The sequence below is a fragment of the Rhinoraja longicauda genome, chromosome 35 (assembly GCF_053455715.1).
Source record: "Rhinoraja longicauda isolate Sanriku21f chromosome 35, sRhiLon1.1, whole genome shotgun sequence".
Taxonomy (NCBI): Eukaryota; Metazoa; Chordata; class Chondrichthyes; order Rajiformes; family Arhynchobatidae; genus Rhinoraja; species Rhinoraja longicauda.
The window spans coordinates 2,114,847-2,135,139 of record NC_135987.1 but is presented as its reverse complement, the minus strand read 5'-3'; the positions used below and the strand labels follow the sequence as shown (position 1 = coordinate 2,135,139).

The window sequence follows — 20,293 nt, the reverse complement described above, 5'->3', positions numbered from 1 at the left end:
CTGTGGACGCAGTCGGGAGACCCGGATGGTGGTTTGCCTCCCTGGTGCCGGTGTCCGGGATGTGTCTGAGTGTGTCCAGGATATCCTGAAAGGGGAGGGAGAGGAGCCAGAGGTCGTGGTACATATAGGTACCAACAATATAGGTAGGATAAGGGAAGAGGTCCTGAAAGGAGAATTCAGGGGGCTAGGAAGAGAGTTAAAAAAAAGGACTTCCAAAGTAATAATCTCAGGCTTACTGCCTGTGCCACGCGATAGTGAGAATAGGAATGGAGTGAGGTGGAGGATAAATACGTGGCTGAGGAACTGGTGCAGGGAGCAGGGTTTTGCATTGCTTGTCAGGGAGGATATCACAGCAGTGCTTTGGCAGGACAGACTAGAAGGCTCGATTAAGGAGGCTGTTTGGGTGGAACTCAGAAATGAGAAAGGTTTAGCAACACTTATAGGGGTGTATTATAGACCGCCAAATAGGGAACGAGAATTGGAAGAGCAAATATGTAAGGAGATAGCAGATATTAGTAGTAAGCACAGAGTGGTGATTGTGGGTGATTTCAATTTTCCGTATATAGACTGGGAATCACATTCTGTTAAAGGGCTGGATGGTTTGGAGTTTGTAAAATGTGTGCAGGATAGTTTTTTGCAGCAATACGTAGAGGTGCCTACCAGAGAAGGGGCAGTGTTGGACCTCCTGTTAGGAAATGAGATGGGTCAGGTGACGGAGGTATGTGTTGAGGAGCACTTTGGGTCTAGTGATCATAATGCCATTAGTTTCAATATCATTATGGAGAAGGTCAAATCTGGACCAAGGGTTGAGATTTTGGATTGGAGAAAGGCTAATTTTGAGGAGATGAGAAAGGATTTAAAAGGAGTGAAATGGAAATTGTTGTTTTATGAAAAGGATATAATAGAGAAATGGAGGATATTTAAAGGTGAAATTTTGAGAGTACAGAGTCTTTATGTCCCTGTTCGGTGGAAAGGAAAGAATAATAATTTGAAAGAGACGTGGTTTTCCAGGGAAATTGGACACTTGGTTCGGAAAAAGAGGGAGATATACAATAAATATAAGCGGCAGGGAGTAAATGAGGTTCTTGAGGAATATAAAGAATGTAAAAGGAATCTTAAGAAGGAAATTAGAAAAGCGAAAAAAAGATATGAGGCTGCTTTGGCAAGTAATGTAAAAGTAAACCCCAAGGGGTTCTACAGATATGTCAATAGCAAAAGGATAGTGAGGGATAAAATTGGTCCATTAGAGAGTCAGAGTGGACAGCTATGTGCTGAGCCGGAAGAAATGGGGGAGATATTAAACAATTTCTTTTCTTCGGTATTTACCGAGGAGAAGGATATTGAATTATGTGAGGTAAGCGAAACAAGTAGAGTAGTGATGGAAATTAGGAGGATTAAAGAAGAGGAGGTACGGACACTTTTGAAGAATATAAAAGTGGATAAGTCTCCAGGTCCTGATAGGATATTCCCTAGGACATTGAGGGAAGTTAGTGCAGAAATAGCAGGGGCTATGACGGAAATATTTCAAACGTCATTAGAAACAGGGATGGTGCCGGAAGATTGGCGCATTGCGCATGTTGTGCCGTTGTTTAAAAAAGGTTCTAAAAGTAAACCTAGCAATTATAGACCTATTAGTTTGACGTCTGTGGTGGGAAAATTAATGGAAAAGATACTTAGGGACAATATATATAATTATTTGGATAATCAAGGCCTGATTAGAAACAGTCAACATGGATTTGTGCCTGGAAGGTCATGTTTGACTAATCTTCTTGAATTTTTTGAAGAGGTTACCAGGGAAATTGATAAGGGCAAGGCTGTGGATGTTGTCTATATGGACTTCAGTAAGGCATTTGACAAGGTTCCACATGGAAGGTTGATTAAGAAGGTTAAATCGTTGGGTATTAATAGTGAGGTTGCAAGATGGATTCAACAATGGCTGAATGGGAGATACCAGAGGGTAACGGTTGACAATTGTATGTCAGGTTGGAGGCCAGTGTCTAGTGGAGTGCCCCAAGGATCTGTGTTGGGTCCACTGTTGTTTGTCATTTACATTAATGATCTGGATGATGGTGTGGCAAATTGGATTAGTAAATATGCAGATGATACTAAGATAGGTGGAGTAGTTGATAGTGAGGTAGATTTTCAAAGTCTACAGAGAGACTTGGGCCTTTTGGAAGGGTGGGCTGAAAGATGGCAGATGGAGTTTAATGCTGATAAGTGTGAGGTGCTGCATTTTGGTAGGACAAATCAAAATAGGACGTACAGGGTAAATGGTAGGGAATTGAGGAATGCAGTGGAACAGAGGGATCTGGGAATAACTGTGCATTGTTCCCTGAAGGTGGAATCTCATGTGGATAGGGTGGTGAAGAAGGCGTTTGGTATGCTTGCCTTTATAAATCAGAGCATCGAGTATAGAAGTTGGGATGTAATATTGAAATTGTACAGGGCATTGGTGAGGCCGAATCTGGAGTATGGTGTGCAGTTCTGGTCGCCAAATTATAGGAAGGATGTCAACAAAATGGAGAGGGTACAGCGGAGATTTACTAGAATGTTGCCTGGGTTTCAGCACTTAGGCTACAGAGAGAGGTTGAACAGGTTGGGTCTTTATTCTTTGGAGCGTAGAAGGTTGAGGGGGGACTTGATAGAGGTTTTTTAAATTTTGAGAGGGACGGACAGAGTTGACGTGGGTAGGCTTTTCCCTTTGAGAGTGGGGAAGATTCCAACAAGGGGACATAGCTTCAGAATTGAGGGACAAAGGTTTAGGGGTAACATGAGGGGGAATTTCTTTACTCAGAGGGTTGTGGCTGTATGGAATGGACTTCCGGTGGAAGTGGTGGAGGCTGGCTCGATTTTATTATTTAAGAGTAAATTGGATAGGTATATGGATAGGAGGGGATTGGAGGGTTATGGTCTGAGTGCAGGTAGATGAGACTAGGTCAGGGAGAATGGTCGGCGTGGACTGGTAGGGCCGGACAGGCCTGTTTCCATGCTGTAGTTGTTATATGTTATAAGTGTGAGGTGTTGCACTTTGGAGGTCGACTATAAGGGGATAGAATACAGTTAATGGCAAGAAGTTTAAAAACAGGGATCCTGGGGTCTAATTCTACTGCTCCCTGAAAGTGTCAACACAAGTAGATAGATTGGTAAAGAAGGCATATGTAATAGACACCAGGACGTCATGTTGCAGCTTTATAGGACTTTGGTCAGGCTGCATTTGGAGTATTGGGTGCAGTTCTGGTTGCCCCATTACAGGAAGGATGTGGAGGCTTTGCAGAGGTTTATCAGGTTTGTCCAGTTTGGAGGGTATTAGCTACAAGGAGTGGTAATGGATAGGAATATGTAAAGGAGAGGCGTAGATGCATGGACAGTCAAACCATTATCCCAGGCTGGAAATGTCAGAGAACGGAGAGCATTATTTTAAGCTGAGAGGGGCAAAGTTTAAAGGGGATTTTTTTAAGTTTAAAGGAATGTTTTGTTGCCTGGAATATGCTAACAATGACGGGGGCAGATAGGAGTGGCATTTAAGAGACTTTTGGATAGCTACATGGAGATGCAAGGAATGGAGGGATACAGGCAGTGGAATGGCACTGTCAGAGCAACATGGATGAGTAAGCACAGTGCATTCAGTCAATGGTGCACAACGTAACAGTGAGGGTGAAGGGGATGAATGTTCAGGGTGGTGAAAGGGGAGCATTTGTCCTTGATGGAACTGAGCTTCTTGCAGAATTCAACAATGCAGTTGATTCATACAGCGATGTTTCAGCACCTTTAAAGAGTAGGAAAGGAGTTTCTAAGATGCAGTGTCCTGACGGATTAAACTGCACGGAATGAACCCTGACCTATTTTCTATGTTTCTATGGGCGCCAGTGTGTCCCTGCCCTCCGCCTCTCCTTTGACCTAGGTACCCGTCACATCTTAGACAGACAGAAGTATTGGATCATGCAGGCTTCTAACTGAAAACTATTTTTTGTACAGGATGGAGAATCTGTACCTGAATCGGTTCATGCACATGTTTCAGACTTCATGGACTGATTTTGCTGATTTTGAGCAGATCTTTGTCCGAATTAGCAATACAATTTCAGGTGAGTCACATTCTCTGTATTTTGAGGAAAGCAAGTCCTCGATTCCCCAGGTTACACACCAGTATTCAGATGGTCTACTGACCAGTAAAACCTTCCACTCCTAACCAGAGGACACCAGGATTACTTTTGGATTAGAATATAGTTAGTTCCTCTCGCCTGAGCTTTTAAGTCGGAGAGTTGTACTGCTCAGAAACTGCCCCTTCAACCCACCACATCCAGGCTCACCATTTTTTCCATTTATTAATCCCATTTTCCACATAAGGACTGCATTGTTCAACAATTTGCATAGCTATATGCAAATAGAGTCTAAATGCCTCTTACACTTAGTAATTTGTATCTAATTCCACCATTCATTCCAAATCCCTGAATTTTATTTTCCTTTAAGGAGCCATTATCTATTTCCTATTGAAAGCTGCTGTTTAATCTGTGTCTACCACCCTCTCCCAGGTCATGTATTCCAAATCTTGACTTTGATTCTGGAGGCAATGCGGCACTGTGGCGCAGCTGGTAGAGCTGCTGCCTCACAGCGCCAAAGACCCAGGTTCAACCTTGACTTCGGTTGCTGTCTATGTGCAGTTTGCTCATTGCCCCTGTGACTGTGTGCGTTTCCTCGGGGTGCTCCATTTTGTCCCACATTCCAAATGCGCAAGTGCGGGTTTGTAGGTTAATTGGCTGTAAATTGCCTCTAGTGTGTAGGGCAGTGGTTCCCAAACTTTTTGAGATCATGGAATACAGGTATAATAATGTTTACCTTGCGGCACACTCGTTTGACTTAGCATCCATCTCCTCCTCCTCTCTCCCAAACATCACTGGGCTCCCCTCTACTTCCCTCACGAGCCCCCTTCTCTCCCCATCTCAGTTAAAGTTTAGATTTCCCTCCCTTCCCTCAACTCTCTCCCCCTCCCTCACCGTTTCTCTTCCCCTCCATCCCCCCTCCCCCACTATCTCCCCCTCCCCCTCTTTCTCCCACTATATCTCCCTCCCCCACTATCTCTCCCTCTCCCACTCTTTCTCTCCAATATCTCTCCCTCCCCCACTATCTCTCCCTACCCCTTTCTCCCCACTCTCTCCCTCCCCCACTCTTTCTCCCTCCCGCCCTCTCTCTCCCCCCCTCTCCCTCCTTACCTCTCTCTCTTTCTATCACCCTCTCTCCCCCCCTGTCTCTCCCCCTCTCTCTCTCTCCCCCTCTCTCTCTCTCCCTCTCTATCTCTTTCTATCTCCCTCTCCCCCTCTCTCTTCCCCCCCCATCTCTCCCCCTCTCTCTCCCTCTCTTTCTATCTCCCTTTCCCCCCCCTTTCCCCCCCCTCTCCTCCCCCCCCCCCCTCTCTCCCCCTCTCCCCCCCCTCTCTCTCTCTCTCTCTCTCTCCCTCTCTTCCCCCCCTCTCTCTCCTCCCCCTCTCTCTCTCTCTCTCTCTCTATCTCCCTCTCTCCCCCTCTCTCTCCCCCCTCCCCCTCTCTCTCTCTCTCTCTCTCTCCCTCCCTCTCCTTCTATCACTCTCTTTCTCTCCCCCGGGGTTTTCTCTTTGCTGCATTTTCGCGCCGAGCAGTTCGACGCCGGATTGGTCAGGGCGCCGCTGCGGACAATCGGGGCCGGCCTCCCATTGGCCGCGTCTCCACCAATAGGAGCGCCGGCATGAGGCGCGCTCCAGTCCGATTGGCCGCCGGCTCACGGACCACGCTCTGATTGGTGCGTTTCTGCGCAGCCGCAGCCTGGAGAAGAGGGGAGGGCAAAGTATCCTTGGGGAGGGTGAGGGGGAGAGAGAGGGGAGAGAGTGAAGGGGAGAGAGTGAGGGGAGAGAGTGAAGGGGAAAGTGAGGGGACAGAGTGAGGGAGAGAGAGTGAGGAGAGAGAGTGAGGAGAGAGAGTGAGGAGAGAGAGTGAGGAGAGAGAGTGAGCGGGAGAGAGTGAAGGAGAGTAAGGGGAGAGAGTGAAGGGGAGAGAGTGAAGGAGAGTAAGGGGAGAGAGTGAGGGAGAGAGAGTGAGGAGAGAGAGTGAGCGGGAGAGAGTGAAGGGGAGAGAGTGAAGGAGAGTAAGGGGAGAGAGTGAAGGGGAGAGAGTGAAGGAGAGTAAGGGGAGAGAGTGAGGGAGAGAGAGTGAAGGGGGAGAGTGAGGGAGAATGAAGGGAGAATGAGGGGAGAGTGAGGAGGAAAAGCATGAGGGAGAGGGAGTGAAGGGGATGGGGGAGGGGAAGGAAGGGGGCGAGGAGAGAGTGAGGAGAGGGAGCGCAAGGAGCTACAGTGGGAAATTGCTGTGAGGGGGAGGGGAGAGTGAGTGAATAAGCGGAGAGAGTGCGAGGAGGGAGAGCAAGGAGCTGGAGCTTAAGACAGCTGTCAGTGAGTTGGGGAGAGGAGAAAGAAAGACGAGTGCAGGGTTAGAGAGTGAGGGGGGAGTGTGAAGGGAATGAGAAGCTGAAGCAAAATACAGAGCTGTCAGCGAGCGTGGGAATTAGAGAGCAGCAGAGATGGGGGGTGGGAGTGAAGGGCAGTGAGGAGAGTGGAGGGCAGCGAGGACAGTGAGAAAGTGTGATGGGGAAGAGTGAGAGCGAGGGATAGTGCAAGGGAGAGGGGAGACAGTGAGGGGCGGGGATCAGATAGTGAGGGTTGCAGTGAAGGAGGACCGACACTGATACTGAGGGTCTGAGTGGTTGTTGATGGCATTGGGACAGAGCGTGAGGCGGACAGTGGGGGCAGAGGGGGGCGAAAATGACGCTGACATTGAGAGTAGAGCAGCTGTAGACAATTCTGTGGGCAGAGAGTGAGAGGGGACAGTAAAGGGGCAGAGAATGAGGGGGACAGTGAGGGGGGGCTGATCCTGTCACTGACCCTTAGACTGAGGGAGGCAAGGCTGTAGAAGGTACAGGGGGCGGACAGACGTTACTCTGGGGCTGCCGTGTTCTACTTCTCGGAGTGTCAGTGGCCAGGATCCCCGGTCCACCCTCTTGCCTCGTGTCTTTGAGCTGCTGTTGTGTCTCGATCCCTGCCCCTGGGACTAGATCCAGGCTCTTGAGACTCGATTCCACCCCTTGGGACACGATCACTGGAAACAGTCCTTATGTAAAAAAAATTTAAATCATGGCTCGCACAGAATGTCTTCACAGCACTTAAATGCCTCCACCGCCTATGTGCTGTACAACTCTCCAACCCTGTGAAAAGCTCAGTTGAGAGGGACCAACACCATCTCTCTGCCTTACCCACCCACCTCAAAAATGTTACTTTGCCCTGGGAGGGATTAGTCCAGGGTCATCAGACTGACACCGTATAGTTACACGGACATGTTTAAGGGATGGCATGAGGTGAACAAAATGTTACAAAGATTCAGCTTTGCACTAAATCCATTCAAATGCACAAATTAGGGGCCAGTGAAACCGGAGGCAAATCTAGATGGAGCTTCACACACATTAGGAGTAGAACAGGAGATGTTGGGATCCATTGCTGCTGGGATCCAGTTGAAGAGAGATGCTTGGATTATTCTTGGTGAGGAAGGTCAAGTGTCATTGAACAAGGAGAGGTGATTAGAGGTTAGACAACCGCACTCGGGGAAGTGGGGAGGACAGGGAGAGAGCAGTGAAATAATAGCAGCGCAGCGGTAGAGTTGCTGCTTTACAGCGAATGCAGCGCCGGAGACTCAGGTTCGATCCTGACTACGGGTGCTGCACTGTAAGGAGTTTGTACGTTCTCCCCGTGACCTGCGTGGGTTTTCTCCGAGGACTTCGGTTTCCTCCCACACTCCAAAGACGTACAGGTATGTAGGTTAATTGGCTGGGTAAATGTAAAAAAATTGTCCCTAGTGGGTGTAGGATAGTGTTAATGTACGGGGATCGCTGGGCGGCACGGACTTGGAGGGCCGAAAAGGCCTGTTTCCGGCTGTATATATATGATATGATATAATAGCACTGACCCCACCCATGTGCTTCTCCCATGCCACTGACAGAGTACGTCATGCAACATTGGCAGGAAGACTTCATGTTCGGCTACCAGTTCCTCAATGGCTGCAATCCTGTCATTTTTGAAAAGTGCAACAAACTCCCGGACAAGTTTCCAGTCACTAATGAAATGGTGGAAATCTGCCTGGAACGGAACCTCACCCTAGAGGAAGAGATTAAGGTAAAACTCATCACCGGGATACAGCGCTAAACACGGGGGCACTGCAGTGTAACTGACCACAGACACCCCCTAAACACTGGGGCACTGCAGTGTAACTGACCACAGACACCCCCTAAACACTGGGGCACTGCAGTGTAACTGACCACAGACACCCCCTAAACACTGGGGCACTGCAGTGTAACTGACCACAGACACCCCATAAACACTGGGGCACTGCAGTGTAGCTGAGTACAGACACCCCCTAAACACTGGGGCACTGCAGTGTAGCTGAGTACAGACACCCCCTAAACACTGGGGCACTGCTGTATCATTGACCACGAACACCCCCTAAACACTGGGGCACTGCAGTGTAACTGACTATAGATATCCACTAAACACAGGGGCACTGCAGAGTAATGAACATGGCACAACTGGTGGAGTTGCTGCTGCACAGAACTAGGGATCCAGCCTCAACCCTGACTTTGCGAGCTGTCAGTGTGGAGTTTGCACATTCTCCCTGTGACTGGGCTTTCTCCCAAAGACATGCAGGTTTGCACGTCAATTGGCCTCTGTAAATTACCCCTAGTGTGTAGGAAGTGGATGAGAAAGTGGGATAACATTGAACTAATGCGATTGGGTGATTGATGGTCGGTGTGGACTCAGTGGGCTGAAGGTCCTGTTACCATGCTGTATCTCTAAAGAAAACCAAACTACCACAGATAACATGCTAAACACTAGGGGCACTACATAGTTTAACTAACCTTAGATACCACCCTAAACCCTGGGGCATTACAGAGTTTAATTAACGAATGTATGGCTTGTTTGGCCTTGTCACCAACTTCTCTCCCATAGTGAGTCTGTTCTATGATGTTCTTGTGCTTTTTACTGTGGACAGGAAGGTAACATTTACCTGGCGGACTATAAGATCATGGATGGAGTTCCTGCCAACGCTACTGACCCCTGCACCATTCAGTACCTGTCAGCACCCATCTGCTTGCTGTACAATAACTCAAGGAACAGGCTGGTTCCCATCGCAATCCAGGTAATCAGGAAGGCAGCCCAGGAGAACAAGGCAGGAGTGTGGAACTGCAGCAACCAGTGTACACTGATTGGATTGGTGAGCCAAGGGGGCCAATGATGCATGTGAAAGGTGGTGTGAAAGGGGGAGTTGGAGCCAGGCCAGGCCCCGCAATGGTGAAAGAACCGTTCAATCAGTAGCTCAGTGAAACCCATTGTCCCATTGTATCTCCACCAGCTTTGTGATAGGGTTCTCATTAATCTCACTGCACTGGCTCTTCTCCTATTGTCCTGTAAGTCCTCTCTTTAGTTGAGTGTTTACCTGGTCCCATGTTGAAAGTTACCGTTAAATCCACTTCTAACATTACAATTAAATCAAGATCATACCAACTGTCTCTCTTCAATAGGGTGGCGCAGCTGGTAGAGCTGATGCCACACAGTATCAGAGACTCAGGTTTGATCGGGAACCTTGGGTGTTGTCTGTGAATTTAGCACGTTCTTTCTGCGACATCGTTGGTTTCCTCTGGGTACTCCAGTTTCCTCCCACATCCCAGAGATATGTGGGTTTGCAGGTTAATTGGTCTCTGTAAATTGTCCCTCGTGAGTAGGGAGTGGATGCAAAAGTGGGATAACAGATCAATGGACGGTGTGGACTCAGTAGGCCAATGGGCCTGTTTCCATGCTGTGCCTTTCAATCAATTCCATCAATTTATTCTATGCTTCAGTTTACCAACTGTCCTCCCCCTGAAATAATATCCCACTATTTACTTTCAAAATTTGACCACCTCTGTTAAATCTCTTCTGGCTTTATCTAGAGAGCAGGACCCACTTTCCCATCTCCCAATCTTACACAAAATCCTCGTCTTTGATATCATTGTACTGAATCTCTGGACCCTCTGCAAGATCCGAGCATCCTCGCCCGAACGGTGCCCAGAACTGTATGTTGTGTCTGATTGACCCCCAGTCAATGATTCCTGAACTGTACAACATGGAAGGAAAAAGGTTGATAGCTTTTCATATAATGATTGCAGCAAGAAAGACAAGAGAAGGAAGCTGGAGACAGGAAAAGCAGTTGGTTTTATACAACACCATTTACAACGCAAGAACAATACAAAGTGCTATGTAGTCTATACTTTAAATAGTTACTTTTATCAGACAGAAAAAGTGTAGGTCAGTTTGTAAACAATATTCACTGTATGGTGGATATTTTCGACAAACGTGGTTTTAATGGAGAATGTTATCTTCTGGGTGGCTTGACATAAGCTGACAAGTAGGTGTCTGAAATGCATTCAATCTCTGGAATTTAATGCAACGATTGAGGGCATCTGTCCGAGGTACAAAAAGCAAGAGGCATGGATAGGGAAGGCAGTAAGAAACATTTTCCCATGGCAAGATGGCCTGCAATAAATGGTGTACCAAAGAAATCGTTGCTGGGTCCAATGTTTTTTTATTATTTATTTTAATGATTTAGATGAGAATGTAGGTGGCATGATTAGTAAGTTTGCAGATGACACTAAAATTAGTGGTACAGTCTACAGTGAAGGATACATGATTACAAAGGCATCTTGGGCAAGGAATGACAGGTGGAGTTTAATTCAGATCAAGGCGAGGTATTGCATTTTGGTATGACAGCCAAGGGCAGGACTTGCACAGTAAAATTGTAGGGACCTGGGGAGTGTTGTAGGACAGGGAGACCTCAGGGTGCAGTGTACATAGTTTCAAGAAAGTGGTGACAAAGGTATCACTTTATTGTTGAGAAGATGTTTGACATGCTTGCCTTCATCGTTCATTGTATCGAATACAGAAGTCAGGATGTCACATAACAACATGACAAACAAGAAGTACAAGATGTTTGCAAGGATATATTGATAGTACCATGTACAGTTCTGATTGCCCTGATTTAGGAACCATGTCATTAAACTGTAATCGGTGCAAAACGTTTTATGACAATGTTACCAAGAATGGAGGGTTTCAGATATAAGGAGAGGCTGGAAGAGTTGGGTCTTTTTCTCTGGAGAGTTGGAGGGGAAGGGCTGACCGTGTAGAAGTTTATAAAATCGTGAGGTTTAAAAGGGTTCTACGGGGAAACGTTTCATACGGAGGGTGGTGGGTGTGCAGAATGATACACCAGATGTAGAGGCAGGTACAATTGCACCATTTAAAAGACACTTGTTAGGAGGAATATATGCCAAACGTGGGCAGGTGGGAGTAGCACAGTTGGACAACCTGGTTGGCATGGATGGGTTGGGCCGAAGAGCCTCTTTGCATGCTGTATACCTGTATGATTCTGACTAATTACCATGGTGAAGTAGGTTACAGGCCTGGTTAATGGAACTCGTGTAGATGGGTACATGGTTCGCATGGACATGGTGGGCGAAGAGCCTGCAGGATGCTATGATTCTAATATATCTGGAGTGCCAACAATGGCAAGGGTATTTTAGACTCTGGGTTGTAGTCATTACATTGTGATCAGTGGAGCAGCGGTTGAACATTTTGCAAACAGTGATGGGACTGATTGAGTTGAACATCAAGTTCAGAGGGGAAAAGTACAGAGCAGCCTTGAACATTCTGAAACAAAATCAGAAAATGCCAGAAACAGGCATCAAGTCAGGCAGCATTTATGGGAAGAGAAACAAGGTCAACGTTTCAGGTCAATTATCCATCATCAGATCCAGAAGCTGAGGGTTTTAAATTCTAGAGAGGGCGAGAGGACCAAGGGAAGTGTTGCCTTGACAACATTGGTCTGCACCCTACGAGAAGACATCTAGTGTAAGAAAATAACTGCAGATGCTGGTACAAATCGAAGGTATTTATTCACAAAATGCTGGAGTAACTCAGCAGGTCTGGCAGCATCTCAGGAGAGAAGGAATTGGTGACGTTTCGGATCGAGATCCTTCTTCAGTGCTTATCTTCTCACTTCTCCACTTTTGATGAAAGGTCCTTGTGCTAAAGCATTTCATCTGCTCTGTCTTCACGGATAGGTCTGTGTCTGCTGAGCGCTTCCTGCAGCTTTTTGTTTTGGATTTTCAGCATCTGTAGGATTTTGCTGCAGTTACAAAGATTGTGGAGACGGGTGTGACTGGCTTTAGTGTAATGAGGCAGAGGCATCCACAGTCACCAGCACACCTGCCAATGGGAACATGCCAGGAGAGCTGTGGACTGCTCCAAGAATCTCGAGAGAACTGTTTTTTCCCCTGCAGGCAAAGACTAAAACTAAAAGGGAAGGCAGATAAAACAACACTGCTGTTGGCAACTGTGAGAGAACACAAGCACAGGAGAGGACAAAGCATGATATACGCTGCAGAGTCTGAACAATTAACCACAAAGAATGTCAAAGTCAGTACAAAAGCAAATGGCCGTAAGAATATCAGGCCTTTGAAAAGTCATATTAGCAATGATGTGGCTTTGAGGTGATGCTTCCTGTGGAGGAAGGTGTGTTTAGACAATCGTGAAGTATTGCAAACACTGATAAGTGTGAGAGTTTGTACCTAAGAATGTCAGACCAGGGAAGGACTTGCACAGTAAATGGTGGAGCGCTGGAGAGTATTGTAGGACAGAGAGATCTGGGAGTACAGGTGCGTGCTTCCCTGACAGTGGAGAGCCAGGTGGACAGTGTGGTGAAGAAGGTGAGTAGGTTGCTTGCTTCATTGGGAAAGTACTGAATACAACAGTTGGGGCATCAGGATACAGCAGTTGAAGTTGTGGTGAGAGGGTGTGGAGGAGATTCACCATGACTTTACCTTACTGTGGGCTTGAATTATAGTGCGAAGTTGGATAGGTTGGGACGTTTGGAGCATAGGAGAATGAGAGGTGACCTTATGGAGATGTGCAAGATCAATGTGGATAAAGTGAACACTAAATGTGAGAGGGGAGAGATTTAAGAGGGACCTAAGGGGCAACTTTTACACAGAGGGTAGTCTGGATTTGGAGCGAGCTGCCAGAGGAAGCTATGGAATCAGAATCAGAATAGCCTTTAGTCGGTACAATTATGGTTTTCAAAAGGCATTTGGACAGATGTAGGGAAAGGAAGGGTTATGGGCCAAATGCAGGCGAATGTGATTGTCATGGACAAGGTAGGCCTTTGGGCCTGTTTCTGTACTGTTCACATGATCACATGACAAGTAATTCAATGAAACTAATACTGACAAGAACTCATCATAATTAATATAAATCACAGAACATAAAACAGTACAGTACAGGTACGAACATTTTGGCCCACAATGTCTATGCCGGACATAATGCCGTTAAAACTAATCTCCTCTGCCTGCACATAATCCATATCCTTCCGTTCCCTGCACATCCATGTGCCTCTCAAAAAGCCTCTTCAATCTCTCTATTGTATCTGTTTGCTCCACCACCCCGGCAGTGCATTCCAGGCGGCCAACACCATCTGTGTAAAACAAAACTGGGCCCGTACATCTCCTTCCAACTTTTTCCCTCTCACTTTAAAGCTATGCCTTTCAGTCTTTGATATTTCCACCTTGGGGAGAAACGTTCTGACTCTCTACCCCATCCATGACTCTCATAACTTTATATACTGTCTGTTAATAGAGAACATTGATGAAAATGCTGGCACTCCCAAAGTTGTAAACCACTAGAAGCAGATAATTTTCATCTTAGGTTTTCAAGGAGATTACTGCATTGGTCATTTAAATCATTAATGATCCAGATCATTGTGAAGAGGTGCAAATTGTCCACCGATTCTGGAGTTTACACATACTGACTGAACTGCAAAAGGATCACGGTTACTCTGCAACTATACCATTCACAGATTCACAGGGGACACAGACACAAAGTGCTGGAGTAACTCAGGGGGTCAGGCAGCATCTGCAGAGGGAATGGACAGACAACGTTTCAGGTTAGGACCCTTTTGAGACTGATTGTAGTACTGGGTGAAACCTGGAATAGAGGTGGGTGGGACAATGTCTGGCAAGTGAAGGGGTTTGATTGGCAGATGGGCAGACAAAGGCAGGAAATGAAAAGGAGAGTGAAATGTAAAGAGCACAGGGATCGGCCTGTGACCCAATCTGACTACCATTCATTAGAAAGGTGTGACTACAACATGGATTTTGGAAAAGAATCCTGCAAGGAGAAATTACCATGGAGTTTAGATGGTTAAGGTTTACATGATTGTTTGATTGACATGTTCAGGTGGTAAGGAGTAAGTGAGAGAACGGAAATAAACTATTTCTATTGATTGATGAGTAAGGCCACAGAACCAAGCATAAATATTCGAGCCAGGACTCTCAGGACTGAGTTGGTAGAAACATGTCTACCGGAACCATCTGGAATTGTTATTATTTCTGGGGAAAAAAAGTGTGGGATTAACTTGGGATCGGGAACATCTCTGAAGGACACGGACAGGTAATATTTTGATTTGGGAGCCTTTGTGGGGGGGGGGGGGGGGGGGGGGGGGGGAGAAACAAAGCCTGGGAAGTGACAGGTGGATACAGGTGAGATGGGGGTGGGCTGATTGGCAGATGAATGGCAAAGGCCAGAGATGGGAAAGGGACAAAATGGGTGTGAGATTAGGAGAGTAGAGGAATGAAATTTAAAGCCGGAGGAGGGGATGTGATGAAAGGGGATGGGGGAAAAAGATAAAGAGGGGTGTGAGAAGTTGGAAAAACGTCTGTGCACCAGGCTGGGCCACAGGAACGGGGGAGGGGGGGGGGAGAGAAGGGCAGGTGTTACCTCTAATTGGAGAATTCAACATTCATACCGTTGGGTTGTAAGTACACACACGGAATATGAGGTGCTGTTCCCCCAATTTGTGTTTGTCCTCAGTCTGGGCCAGGACACAAAGGTCAGATGGGGAATATAAAGAGGTTTTTTATACCTGCATCTGCAGTTCCATGTATCTGCATTCTACTATTTCTGGACATGTTGACTGTAGAGTGCGAAAAGATAGAACATAGAACAGTACAGCACAAGAATGGGCCCTTAGGGCCACAATGTTTATGCTGAACATGTACAGTAACATTTCTCTGTCCTGATCCTGTCCTGATATGTTTTCTGTTCAGAAATTATATCCCAGTGCTGCAGTTTTGTTCTCCTGAATTCTGTCTCACTTTCCTTTCAGAAGAACCTTTTAGTGCTTTTGTTTTTTGTTCTTTTTGTGAAGGTGATAGACATATTTCTGTTTCTGACACTGAATGTACTTTGATTTCTTGTATGAATGTAAAAGTTTCAACCATTGAACTTTTCCTAGAAATTTGCAAAGTTCCAAGATTTCCTGTTTCTGGTCAAAGGAGAGCACACAATAACAGCCAGAAATGGCCATGAGGGGGAGGCATTAAATGGCCATGAGGGGGAGGCATTAAATGGCCATGAGGGGGAGGCATTAAATGGCCACGAGGGGGAGGCATTTAAATGGCCATGAGGGGGAGGCATTAAATGGCCACGAGGGGGAGGCATTAAATGAAATCAGCATTAATAGAGAATTAATGCTGGGGAATTTGACAGGATTGAAGACCGACAATTCCCCAGGGCCCTGATAGAACTGAGAATAAATGACATAAAGTGCTGGAGTAACTCATCAGGTCAGGGAGTATCCCTGGAGCAGTAGTTCCCAAACGGTGTGCCTCGCACAGTGTGTGGCATGAAGCCATTCTGTGTGTGCAGTGGTTTTAAAAAAAATCACATAATGTCTGTGTTCAATGACTGAGTCCCAAGAGGTGGAATCGAGACACAGCTCAAAGCAGGTCAGAGGCAAGAGGGCGGTCGGAATCCTGGCCACAGGATGCTCCGTGAAGTAGAACACGTCTGTCCACCCCCTGTACGGTTTACAGCCGCGCCACAGTCAGGGACAGCCCCCCCCCCCCACCGTCCCCCTTACAGTCCCCTCCCACTTTCTGCCTCATTGCCCCCTCTCACTCTGTCCCCTCTCACTCTCCACCCCCTCATTGTCCCGTCTTACTCTGTGCCCCCTTACACTCTTTGCCCCCTCACTGTCCATCCCCTGTACAGTCGAAAGCCACTCTCAATGTCAGGGTCAGCCCCCCCCCCCCCCCCACCTCACTTTCCGCCTCCTGTACCATCTACAGCTTCTCCAACCTGAGTGCCAGGGTCAGTCCCCACTCTATCTTATCCTCGTCCCTTCAGCTTCCTCTCTGATCCCCGTCCCTCACTGTCCCCTCTTTATCTGATCCCTGTCCTTCACTGTCTCCTGTCTCTCTCAGTTCAGTAAAGAAGCCTGGGAACATCGTTGCAATGTCCCTGTGTTGATGATCATCGTGGAGGATCCCCTGTCCTCACTGACTGGGGTCTGTTGGTCAGGAAGTTGAGGATCCAGATGCAGAGTTGAGTGCTCACACCAAGTCCCGCGAGTTTGGTGATAAGCTCTCTATTTCCTCTCTCCCTGTTCCCTCCCTCCCTTTCCCCTCTCTCCCTTCCTGTGTCCACTCTCATTGCCCCTCTCTCACTGTTCCTTCCCTCCCCCCCTCACTTTTCCCTCTCGCACCCCTCACTGTCCCCTCTCTCACTAACCCTTTATCCCTCTCTCCCTCACTTTCTCCTTCATACTATTCCTCTCTCTCTCCCTCACACTCTCTCCCTCTCCTCCCCTTCATTCTCACACTCCCTCACTCTCTTCATTGCCCCTTTATCTCCCTCACTCCCCCTTCTGCGCTCTACTCTCTCTCTCACTAAAAGCTCTGTATTTCCCTCCTGCCTCACTTTCCCCCTTCATTCTCTCCTCACTCTTTCCTTTAGATAGAGCAGAGAGGGAGGGGAGAGAGAAGGGTAGGGGAGAGAGAAGGGAGTGGAGGAGAGGCCGGGAGAGGAGAGGAGGAGATGCTAATTCAAACAAGTGTGCTGCAAGGTTAGCATTATTTTATACCTGTGTTCTGTGAGCTCAAAAACTTTGGGAACCACTGCTATCGAGAACATAGGTGAGTGTTTTGCATCAGGAACCTACTGAGCCTCTGCTGAGATACTGCAGCACTTTGTTTTGTTTGGTTAACCGGGATAACCGGCATCTGCAGTTCCTTGTACCTGAGAATAAAGGCCCTTGAAATAAAGGATGTGTTGTTGCTCAAGTCTATGGGCTCTGGAACAGGCCCAGCAGATTGTAAGTAGCTAATGTTACGACAGTGTTTCTAAAAAGGTCAAGTGAAAACAGGAACTTAAAACTGGTAATTCGAATAACAGTAATGGAGACAAAGTTAGAGTCCATCATGAAAGGAATAATAATGAGGCACGGGAAATCAGTGATCAGACTGAGAGGCATAGAAATGTGAAAGGGAAATTGTGCTTGGCAAATCTGCTGAGATGTTTGAGGCTGGGACTGGCAGAATAGATGAGGGAGACCACGTTTGTTGTGAATTTGGACTTTCAGAAAGTTTTCCATAAGGTCCTGGCGTGAGAACTGCAAGGATCAGTGCTGTGACCCCACCTTTTCATAATGTATACATCAAGATTTGGATGAGGGAATTTAATGTAACATATTGAAGTGTGCAGGCAGCACCAAGCTGGGTGAAGTGTTGAGGATGGTGTAGGATTTGAACACGTTGAGGTCAAATACGTAGCAGATGCAGTTTGATGAGGATAAATGTGGGGTTATCCACATTGGTGGCAATAGCAGGAAGGCAAATTATTATTTGAGTGTCGATAGACTGGGAAAGGGGTAGGTGCAAGACATGTACCAGTTACAGAAGGGAAGCATGCAAGGGGCTAGGAAGGCCACTAGCATCTGGTGTACAGGGATATCCTTGTACCTCCCATTTTCCCAGTCTATCGTTATTCATAGCGAGATGATTCCGGTATTGGATGGCACAGTAGAACTGCTGCCTCACGGCGCCAAATCCTGACCTTGAGTGCTGTCTGCGCAGTATGGACATTCTAACCTCCGGATACTCTGGTTTCCTCCCATATGGGTTTGTAGGTTAATTTGCCTCTGCAAATTGCCCCTAATGTGTAGGAAGTTCAAAAACAAAAGGTTAGAACACTCAGCAGGTTGGGCATCATTAGACCAGCATTGTCCTGCCTCTCACATCAATTATCAGCATAGACTCAATGGGCCGAAGGGCCTGTTTTCATGCTGCATCTCTCAGCTAAACTAATAACCTGGCAGCAGCCTGCCCTTTGGTGCCAGGATCCCACAGCCCTCCCCTCTGTCCTGTATCTCACTTTTACCCTCCCCTAATTTGTTTCCACAATTTATGCAAAGCTGTTCCCTTTGCCACCAGGATTAGTAGTGGTTGAACACATTTGATTTCCATGTTGTGAAGATTATGGATCAAATCTCTGATTACTAATAACACCATAAACTTTTCCCACAGTTGAAACAGGAACCTGGCCCTGAAAACCCAATCTTCCTCCCCGCTGATGCAAAGTACGATTGGTTACTGGCCAAAATCTGGGTGAGATCATCGGACTTCCAAGTACATCAGACTGTCACCCATCTCCTGCGGACACATCTTATCTCTGAAGTGTTCGGTATAGCTATGTATCGCCAGTTCCCAGCCGTCCACCCGCTCTTTAAGGTAAGTCCGCCCTCAGGTCTGGAGCCTCTGTTGTACAATGTGATCTATCTGCTACTTGGTCATCTTCACCCGCTCCTCATGAACCACACTAACCTGCCTCAGCCATCGACTGTCACTGGGATGTAGGGATAACCACTATCTCTACCCCACTCTGCACCACCCTGGGAATACTCATGGGATAGTGCAGAGGGAGCTTTTCCACTGTGGCTCATTCGGAAAGAGCTGGCTGTTTGATTACTTTGAAATGGATGCAGCATGCAGGAAGAGCAAAGCAGTGGGATTAGTTTTAACTATTCCAATTGTTCTTTGTAACCAGTTATTTCTGAGCTCAATGCTTTCCCTCTGTCTCTGTCGCCAGTTGTTGGTGCCTCACGTCCGATTTACGATCGCGATCAACACAAAAGCCAGGGAGCAGCTGCTTTGTGAGTGTGGACTCTTTGACAAGGTAGGTGTGCGAATCTCTGGGCACCAGGACCCTGTTGTGTGGTAGAACTTGGGGGGAGTTAATGAGAATGTGGGGAGAATATAAGAAAATTAAGGTGGGATTAGTGTGAATGGTCGGTGTTGACTCGGTGGACTGAAGGGCCTATTTCCATGCTGTACGTCTCGATGTCTCTGTGTACACCAATGTTGATTCAAGATTAGGATATTCCACCCCTGGGTCCACTGCTGTTACTTTGAGATTTTGTATTTGACGTCTCTGTTGATTTATTCACTGAATAAGTTCAAGAGAGAGAGATAACCTTGGGGCACGAGGGCACTAGATTGTTTCATTTTACCAGATGCTGCCATTCATTCCAACTACACAGAACTACCAGGGTTGGGTCAATAATAAATGCAAGTCCAAGTGCCCAAGGTTATCTCTCTCTCAAAGTGGAGCAGATGTGAGAGGTGTTGCATTTTGGGAAATCAAACCAGGGCAGGGCCCTGGAGAGTGTGGTTGAACAGAGGGATATAGGAATGCAGGTATAAAGTTCCTTGAAAGTGGCATCACGGGTAGATAGGGTGGTCAAGAAGGCTTTTGGCACATTGGTCTTCATCAGTCAGGTTATTGAGCATAAAAGTTGGGATGTTATGTTATAGTTGTACAAGACATTGGTGAGGCCATATTTGGAGTATAGTGTTAAGCTTTGGTAAGCCTGCTATTGGAAGGATGGTGTTCAGCTGGAAAGAGTGCAGAGAAAATTCACAAAGTTGTTGCCAGGACTTGAGAGCTTGAGCTATAGTGAGAGGCTGGCAGGCAGAGACTTTATCCCAGGGAGTGGGGGATGGTGAGGGGTGATCTTATAAAGGTGTATAAGATCATGGGGGAAAGGAAGGGGTGAATGCACAAAGTATTTTACCCTGAATATGGGAATCAAGAATCAGAGGACATAGATTTGAGATGAGAGCAGAAAGATTAAATAGGAACCTGAAGGGCAACTGTTTCGCACATAGCGTGGTGGGTATGTAGAACGAGCTGCCATAGTTGAAGCAGATACCTTTTACATTTAAAATACATTTGCCCAGGTATATGGATAACAATGGTTAAGGGGGATTATGGGCCAAACGTGGGTAGGTGGGACTAGCGTAGATGGGGCATCTTGGCCGGCATTGGCATGTTGGGCCAAAGGGCCAGTTTTGTGCTATA

At 46.9% G+C, this 20,293-nt stretch overlaps 1 protein-coding gene across 1 annotated transcript in view; it reads left to right on the top strand.

The window, feature by feature from the left end:
- LOC144610038 (polyunsaturated fatty acid 5-lipoxygenase-like) overlaps positions 1–20,293 on the top strand; it is a 78,650-nt gene that overhangs the window by 41,252 nt on the left and 17,105 nt on the right. The window contains exons 5-9 of the mRNA XM_078428511.1: positions 3,976–4,082; positions 8,013–8,185; positions 9,060–9,206; positions 18,460–18,663; positions 19,022–19,108. Coding sequence (XP_078284637.1) covers positions 3,976–4,082; positions 8,013–8,185; positions 9,060–9,206; positions 18,460–18,663; positions 19,022–19,108 — 718 coding nt within the window. The remainder of the gene's footprint in view (positions 1–3,975; positions 4,083–8,012; positions 8,186–9,059; positions 9,207–18,459; positions 18,664–19,021; positions 19,109–20,293) is intronic.